The 9,130-nt window shown below is 36.5% G+C and overlaps 1 protein-coding gene across 1 annotated transcript; it reads right to left on the minus strand.

Annotated features, from left to right (window-relative positions):
* Positions 1-748: 748 nt before the first annotated feature.
* LOC121317561 (saccharopine dehydrogenase-like oxidoreductase) lies at positions 749-8,714 on the minus strand. The gene is made up of 12 exons (XM_041253633.1): positions 8,381-8,714; positions 7,410-7,522; positions 6,644-6,724; positions 5,983-6,112; positions 5,387-5,436; positions 5,063-5,193; positions 4,585-4,702; positions 3,810-3,929; positions 3,583-3,639; positions 2,524-2,635; positions 1,808-1,889; positions 749-1,440 (listed from the first exon to the last, which is right to left on the minus strand). Exons 1-12 carry the CDS (start codon positions 8,571-8,573, stop codon positions 1,335-1,337), a joined length of 1,293 nt encoding a protein of 430 aa, XP_041109567.1. The 5' UTR covers positions 8,574-8,714; the 3' UTR covers positions 749-1,334.
* Positions 8,715-9,130: the final 416 nt, after the last annotated feature.

The following is a 9,130-nucleotide window of genomic DNA, read 5'->3' on the forward strand; positions in this document are numbered from 1 at the left end:
CCCCATCATTTCTAATGTAAAGTTACACAAATGCTGAGGCTGTTATATCCCAGATGGGACACTGCTGTTTTACCCCGATTGCGCCAGTAAAAACCCAAACTGTATAAATGGGCACCAGAATCTGTATGTAAAATTAATTCAGTGTATCCCTGTAGGTCGACCTGGATAAAAGCATCAGCCAAGTAAATAAATTAGTATTATTATTATTATAAGGTAATATAACTTCTTACTTTTTGGAAAAATGTGTATCAGTAGTTATCACAGCTATAGAACCTTTTTATTATTGCTGTTCATGTCTATTAAAACAAAACAAAAAACCTCAATCACGAGGGTAGTGTTGAAATAATCGGGCATATTTCTGTATGTATATACAGTACGTATTTATTTATCTATTAGTATTACAATATCAAAAAGCCTGCAGAAAAGTCCATCTCCTAAGCTGTTCATTAGCTGTCTGCCCTTCTCTATATATTACCACCCTTCCTTCTGGGTTTTTATCTGTTGCCTTGTACGAAATGAAGTTCCTGGGCTAGGCAACATGGCCGCCAGGTTTGCATGCAGCTGCTTGGAGTTTCCATTGTTGTGTCTGGTCTGTGAAGAAACCTGTGAACGGTGTGGAATACAGTCATTTCTATCTGTGTAATTACACTTTTCCAAACTGTGACCTTGAATTTTTACATCCCCCTTTCCCTCCCTCCCTCCCTCCCTCCTTGGCATGGAGACAATTGTGAAACCTACTATGGTAGTCTAATGTTTGAAAGGTTTAATAATGACATATTTGGTGAGAAGAACATCTTATTTGCAGAATGTAGTTTCTTAACATTTGCAAAGGAGGGGGTGTCAGTACAGTCACATATCTTCCAAGAAGAATTGCAGAAAGTCTACCCCAAAACATTTAGTAAATAAAAACTGTTCCATTAAAATGAAGCTCTAAAAATACCTGGACAAACACAGCAGTTTCAGTACATTCATGAATCATTTCAAAACCAATTCAAGGTGTTTAATAAGGCAGACATTTGCGTTTATTACGTGTTTATAAAGTGGATGTTCAGGTTTTTTGTGTAACTAACAGAACACAAAAATACAATTGCGTGTTTTATATTTATATAGCAATAGTGTTCTATTAGAAGAGTGCAGTGTTACATGTAAAGCATTAAACCTGGGTTGCTTCGCAGGCATCAAAAGTGCATTAAACACAAGCAAACATGAAAAGTAACTTGTAAGCAGACTCGGCATACACAGCATTTTACTGAAGGGCTTTTTTCCCCTCCATTATTAATTGCATTTCATCTTGTGACATTATGAAATAAGGAAGGCTATTTCTGCACATATTCTCATGCCTCAGGCTTGCTGATGACAGAAAACACAACACCATGCTTGTTCAGTCGTTCAATCAGACTGGTCTTGCAAAAGGCGGCCCCAGGAGTATACACTCCCCCCCTGTGGAATTTAACAGAAACAACATTACACAACGGCAAAATGGGTAGCTTTGGATGCAGTTCATGCTTGGCTTTGACAACACCATATAAAGCAGGGCTCTATAACCTTTTGTCATCTTTGAAGATACCTCAGTGGTTATTTTTTGCTATAAACAAAATGATATCAAACGTAATACTGTACCATGTAATAAAAACTGAAACCGGTATGGAAGTGGCCATGATGCAAGAGAAATATATATAAATTATATATATCTGATTTACACATTCATTTATTGAAGTGAACCCTATGTTCATTATTACTGAGGATACTTTTAAAGCAGTCACACTGTAGTCTCTTGTTTCAGTTTAACACAAGTAAAACCACTCACTCTTTGGGTAGAGACTTGGACTCTTTCAGTAGGGTTATGGCTGCCTGTACCATAACAATTGGCGTAGCAACATAACCGACCTCTGCAATGGTAAATAAATAAAAGTGAAGTAATAATTAGTAAAATGTCTTCTGTACTTTAACTTGGTTATAACGTAGGTGTCTTATCTTCTACAATAAAATTCAGTATGCCCTTCAGTGCTTTGCACAGTAAATGGATACTGGGGGCTGAAGAATGGTTTATTTATTCTTTATTTAGTTTATAACCGATGAGCCAGTCAAACAGAAATTGCAGCAGGTCTTTGGTAGATAACACACCTTTTATTGAGTTGTAAAAGTCTGACAGAAGTAATAAGTAATACGTACAATATTTCATGTTTATACCGAATAAAATCAAAATGTATACAAATGTTTAATTGTGTAATAATAATGACACAGGATTCAAATATGTGGTCTGCATGCAGCCCAGAATTTAAAAACACAGATTCTAGTACATAAATTGTGAGGACAAATACGGACCATAAATTATTGAAAGAAATTAACAATCCTTGTGCCACAGTAAGAGGAAGCCTGTTATAATTTTAATTATACTTGAATGTTTTGTTTTTTCAATTTTTCAAAATGGACCTTCCCAAAAGCAAGCTGCAATCATGACATCCCATAATAACCCCGAGACACTTGCATGACACAGTATCAAAGAAAGAACAAAATTCGTACCTGGTCCTTTGACTTGAGTGCATATCTTGAGGTTGGGTTTACCTTGCTGTGGATCCTGGCCCTCGCTATACCCTTGACCAAAAAAGGTCATACTGAATGAACAGCCTTCCATCTGTAAATTCGAAGCATACACAATTGACCATTTCTGTTTTCTTTAAATCAAACTTTTGTAAAATGTTACTCATTCATGCCACTCATAAATGTGTATTTGACTAAATCAGGCCAGTCTAACCCTAAGACTCTCATGTTAGTACTAAGTGCCAGAAACAAAGTTCAGCTCATCTCAAACATGTTTTTATTGAGTTATTTGGGTGTAACACTACTTAGACACATTTGAAGGCTTCCGTAAAAACACATGCCATCTAGGTATCAGACATGGCACTAGGTGGCTTAATAAATGCTAGGTGTAGAACTGAACTGTATCAACCCTCTCTAAACAGCATTGTTGATAATACCCAGTAAGGGTAACATCAAACATAGTTTTCTCGGTTTCAAATTAAATTTGCATGTAGGATCCAAAGACCTGGGTTGTTAACAGTACTTCTGACTGATTCAAGTTTTTGTACAAACACACACACGCACACACAGTACATCTGAAGCAAACAGGTTTACAATTTGGAGTGCGTTCTGAGGCATGTCATTGGGTGTTAACCATACACCAAGGCATGTGAATACGATGAGCCTCACAATATGCTGGTCACAAGACTACAGTATAAACCATCAGTTAAGCTATATATGTAATATTTGCCATTACTAAGAAAATGCTTAATTGCTTAACTTTTCAATTTGAAACATGATTTAGTGACTGCTTCAGAGTAAAGAGGAAAATGACAACTATGGTAAACAATGTAGCAGAATAACAAAAAAAAAAACAGTTTTACAACAGATTTTAATAGTAATAGTATACAACAAAGGGCTCAGTATGTTACAAGAACATTATACCCTTGCATTTTCTATTATTTAAAACCAACACATTCAAATTCAACCATTCAATGTTTAAACCCCCCTGAAGTATTTACTGTTGGCCTTTCTTTAAAAGTATAAAAAGGATAATCCTACCTGCTTTCTAGTGGGACCATCTTTTGTGAAATATCCAAATGAGAACCATTCAGGATACTTTAAGAAAGAAAAAGTAACAATCTTTGATTTTTTTCTGTTTAACTTAATTGTAAAATGAAGTACAAAATAATTAAATTTAGATTCATAGACAATATACAATGTCGCTTTTATCTTGGCTAGTAGAAACTATTTAAATCTTGTTCATCAAAATGTATTTTGGAATGTACCTTAATTAGAAGACTTCTTCCAAAGCTAGTCAAAACAAACAGCCAAAACAGCATGCCAGCAAACATTAACTTTAAAACAGAGCCCACTCCACCAACTGCTGCAAAAGCACTGTACTGGACCTGTGGGACACAAATAGAAGTTTTCATTCATCTATTGGTTGGCGACTGTTAAATTTTATTTATTCCTGACCTGTATGCAACACATCATGCACAGAACAGGAACACATATTTAATTGTGTAAATGGTATTACACCTAGGGCTCTTCCTGACACAAGTTCTCTGTGGACATTAAGTACTGCATTAATCTTGGCATCTTTGCTAATTTCCAATATAGGCAAAAATTCAAACATAACTAAACTACTTTCAGGCTAATTGTAAAACAGGACTTCAATTTCTCTATCCCCATAATACAAGGGCAGAAACTCTCTGTAAAGAAGATGTTGCATGTCAATTGATCAATCCAGCATGAATATCTTCAAATAACAATTCTAACCAGCTGCAGTTCACACTGTATTACAAAAGCAGCCCAATCCAACCTTAAGTATGACTGTTTCCAGGGCTGTTTTGATGTGGTACATGTCAATTACTGCATCTACAACCAAACAGTGAGGCTTTGCAGGTGAAAAGACAGCATTCTGATAAAATCACAGCAATTATTTTTTTTGTTATATCCTCTACACACGTGACATTCACCAAACAAAGACCATTTATTTTACATATTTAATGTGTTATACATTTTCGTCCAGTGTCCGTAAAGCACTGCATTCTTACTTACAGGGGACTCCTTGAGCTCTTCACACAGGTAACGCTGGGTCCTTTTCACTACTGAGGGATCAGAGCCCATGAAAGGAACTGCATATTGTTTAACCTCGTCACTGTAGAACACAGCACCTCTGTAGACAAAACAGAAGCCAGACACATCAAATATTTATTTCTGCAGATTAGAAATGTTGCAATGATTCATTTGTTTCAAATGATGAATGGTCTCTCTCTTTCTCTCTCTAATCAGCTGGTACATATCAGAAACTATTTAAGATAGTAAACTGAACATATTTGAAGAGCTTATATATTTCTATTCAGAGATACCAGCACATTTAGAGGTGGGTAACAATGGCAACAGAATATCCCCAGCACCACAAATGTTTTGGTCTGGCAATAAACATACATTTGCAACTGACTTCTTGTTACCAGCCAGCAAAGTGTACGTATTACAAATGTCTATAATATTAATTGTAAGAAAGCTCACTCTGTACCTTCGTTTCAGTTTTGCTCCAACAACTGGAAGGGGTTTGTGACCTAATTTCTTTCTCAAACTCCTGAGTTTATCTTGGTCTGCAAAACCATAGATAGCCGACTGCCAGGTTCCATCATGAATGGAGCCACCCTTTCAATAACAGAATGCAATTCTGAATACACATTCACTATACACACGTATAGGATCACAAATAAAATCACAAAAAAAAGTAAATGCAGAAACTTACAATTCCTACTTGCTGCATACAGAAAAATACAAATTAAGAACATACAGATGGTGGTAAATTTCAATTACATACAGCATCATCAAGCAAAGAACCTACCTCAGGTCCAACATTTACTGACAAGAAACTTTCAACTGCAGTCAGTGTCCCTGAAATACAGACAATGCAATGAATTCAGGATTTGAAGGTTAGTATCAAGCTCCCAGGTGAAATTAAAGCTTAATACGCATTTGAAAGTTAGCACATTAATGCTTCAAAAGAATACAACCTGCATTATTTTCAGTGAAAGAGTTCATGATTATACAAGCAGAGATTTAAAAGTTGGTCCTTTTAATGATCTAAACTTGTATTCACAGCATAAATCCTATGCCAAAAGATGCAGTCCAAAAGTTGAAAGGATTAGTTGAAAGGCAGTTTAAAGATCTTTGCAGATCTGTGCTCCACTGCATTTTCTTTATTCATTTACTGAGGATTACCCATTTGTTATTTAAGATAATAAAATGCGTCAATGAAGAAACTGATTCCACAGAAAGTTAAATGATGGAACAGAGTAGCAAACTGACAACACCACAATGTATTTTAACACTAACTTGAAAGGGATTGTGGAACATTAGCTTTTACATTTCTGTGGTGGTGGTCAATTTGATCAAGTTTTGCTATGGGATAAATTATGTTTTAGAGAAAAATAAAATTACCTTTGAACTGGTCTTTGGTGTAAAGCACACCCATGTCTGCTGGAATAGAGTCAAAGCCACAGCTTCCAATCACATATACCCCATTTGTGGCAGCCTGGGTGTTGTAGTTCAGCTGCATTCCCTCTAGAAACTGAACAGAAACAGTGCAATACTATATATGTGTATGCATACCAAGGGAAAGTGGAGTTCATTACAACAGTGTTGCTTACAATGACAGACCACTTTTGCAAGTGAAGATAAAAACTACGTTCTTTGCTGTTGTATGACATGTTTATTATTGAAAACAGAACCATTGTAATCAAACCACAGTGACTCATTGTCACTGTCACAAAACATAAGAGAAACTGTACTGTGGTCTTTCCAGAGCAGGCATAAGGCACTCTGGAAAACAAACTGATTACAATTCTCACTGCAGCTGCCCATGCTCTGAACAAACACCGCACTGTACATATCTTTCACAAACACTAAATGTTCATGTGTGCTTTCATAAAATATTAGTCGGATGACGTCATTGTAGCTTGAACATGTTTCCCCTGCTTCGTAATTAAAAACCTTTGTTCACAATGGAGCCTGAAAGAAACATTGACAGCATTCGCTACATAAGATTGTCATCCGATATACATGAACCCAAAAAGAAAAAGGAAAATGTTCTTATACGTACCTGGGGCTCACCACTTATGTCAATGCAGTGGGCTCCATTTTCAACACAGGCCTTAACCACAGGCTCTCCAAAAAACCTGTACTAATAATCAACAAAAAAAAAAAAAAATGTTTTACACATTCTGAACTACAGCCAGCAACTGAGAATGGAAAATGTGCTGCATGCAGGTCTGTTCATCTGTTGCTGTTTTACACAAGGGAAGCAAGCCTGCGTTCCACTTCTTAACTGGGTTTATTCAAAAATAAATGTTCTTCTAAGTATACAGTTTCATCTGAAAACTGAATTTACTAAGTTTATTTTATTATTTTTAAATGTAGCATTATTGAGTGTTTAATAGAGGATGATCATGTTTGTTTTAGCAAAGAGTATCGACTGCCAGATATGTAAACCTGCCAGCCTTCCAAAGAAGTACATATCTAACCTCTCTATAAAATCCTGTAGCACAAGCAAACATAGTATACGTCATAACCCAGTGCATTACTACTCTGTATAATTTGATAAGATATGACTGCAGTTTGATAGCTGGATGACATGACACAGTTTGTTGTACTGCTGAACTTTGCATTTAGTGATTTCTTCAGAGATTACGTTGCCATTCATTGAGTGCAGAGACATTTTACATTTGCAATGGGTTCATACACACAGACTTGTACTGTATGGCAAATGTAACACTCTTACACCCATTCAAAATGCAAAACAAATTCATTAGCTGGAATGTATTCTTTCAGTGATATTCACTACACAGAAACCCTTATTGTGTACTTACTGGCCCAACGCAGTTGAGAACAATCGTTGCCTGTTTGCTCATGGAGGCCAATGAGTCTAGATCACCAACATCAGCAATTATAATATCTACTTCCGACTTTAACTCTGGCTTACCTGGAAACAAAACAAAAAAAACCAAAAAAAACAAACGTAGTACACTGGGTTATAACCTCAGTAAATGGCATGTATTATTTTATTTGTATTTGTTTCACAGGGTGAATGACTGGGTTAAGCTTATCAAAGGCAGAACACTTCAATTAACATGCGTCAGAAACTTGGCAAGGAATAACAGCACAATAATTGTTGATTAAAAACAAAATGCACAAGACTATACAAAACGTATTACAATAATTCAGCTAAAAAAAAAAAAAAAGCTGGTAGCTCACTAAACTCTGACTCACATATCTTCCAACACTAAGGTGCTGTGCGCAGTTACAGATCACACATGACATGGGATTAATCATCTCGACTCAAGTGATGTCGATGTTCATCCTAACAGTATAGTTCATTTAAAAATAAATAAATAAATAAATATAAAAACAAATGCACACATTTAACAAAATAGTATTGCTACCGCCAATATGTCGTTATAATTTTCACTAGCTTGCATGATCTGTGCTGGTAATAATAATTGACTTAATTATTTGTGAGATATGGATCGTTGCAAGAGAGGCCAGTTTAGTGGTACAGAGCCAAGATGAATACCGGCTGTACAACATACGCAGTAGAAATTGAGAAATTGGACTCGCTTATTAGTTAAAGGCAAATAACATAGCAAGGTAGGTTTGCATATTTAGAAAATTGCACACGTTTCTCGCTTACTTATAATAAGAAAAAACAAAACGCCAGCATATTGTTTACAATTTCCCACTAGCTTAAACACTGCTGCATTTCACAGCAATGCTACACGATTCGGCACCTCACTCCTAAATCGCGCATCAAACGAAATCCCTTGGCAAGGCTATACTTTACCGAGGTTTCCTGCGGCCTGATCCAGAACTTGTTCGAGCTTCTGGCGGCTTCTCCCTGCTACGGCCCATTTTAGAGTTCCTTTTGGCCCTTCGGCTGAGTTCCGAGCCACCTCTTCAACCACAAACTGCCCAGTGAAACCAGACGCTCCGAAGACGACCAGTTGATAATCTCTGCTGGTGCTGGTTGTCGCCATGGTGATTAATTCTGCACTTGTGAATTACACTCTAGACAGTACAGCACAGAGTAGACAGAAGACGCCCTGCGAGCGTCAGAACGGTACACGTCGACGAGAGCAGCGGAGTTTTGGCTGCAGCAGCGTCCAAGACCATTAGATTGCAAAAAAAAAAAAGAAAAAGAAAAAAAAGCACACCACCCACCTAGTACGGAACCACTAACGGGACAATGGTGTGAAAAAATGGTTTACGGTACACTAACTCACTCAGTCAAAAATAGAACATTCTACCAGCTCCTTGCTGGTTAAGCTTAATAGGTCATTGTAAGACAAATAAAGTTAGGATAATACAGAAATTATGATTTTATTTATTAACTATAGGTTAAAACGTTACTGCGTATTACACCGTGTAACAATTTTTTTTTTTTACTTTTTTTGGTTCCTGGGTAGTAAGTGTTATTTCCTAATTGCTTATGCCTCAAAAGTACAGAAAATGGTTATTATTCACCACAAACTTTGCTTTTGTGACCAGGACAGTGATATTTTGAAATTCACCTATTTTCCAGAACATTCCAGAT

This window comes from Polyodon spathula, chromosome 6 (assembly GCF_017654505.1).
Source record: "Polyodon spathula isolate WHYD16114869_AA chromosome 6, ASM1765450v1, whole genome shotgun sequence".
NCBI lineage: Eukaryota > Metazoa > Chordata > Actinopteri > Acipenseriformes > Polyodontidae > Polyodon > Polyodon spathula.

Excerpts from the sequence above, each read along its gene's own strand:
- LOC121317561 (XM_041253633.1), bottom strand. The coding sequence starts at position 8,573 with ATGGCGACAACCAGCACCAGCAGAGATTATCAACTGGTCGTCTTCGGA. Across the intron at positions 5,194-5,386 it reads CAGTAAATGTTGGACCTGAG|GGTGGCTCCATTCATGATGG; the intron begins GTAGGTTCTTTG and ends TGTTATTGAAAG. Across the intron at positions 3,640-3,809 it reads GAAGAAGTCTTCTAATTAAG|TATCCTGAATGGTTCTCATT; the intron begins GTACATTCCAAA and ends TCTTTCTTAAAG.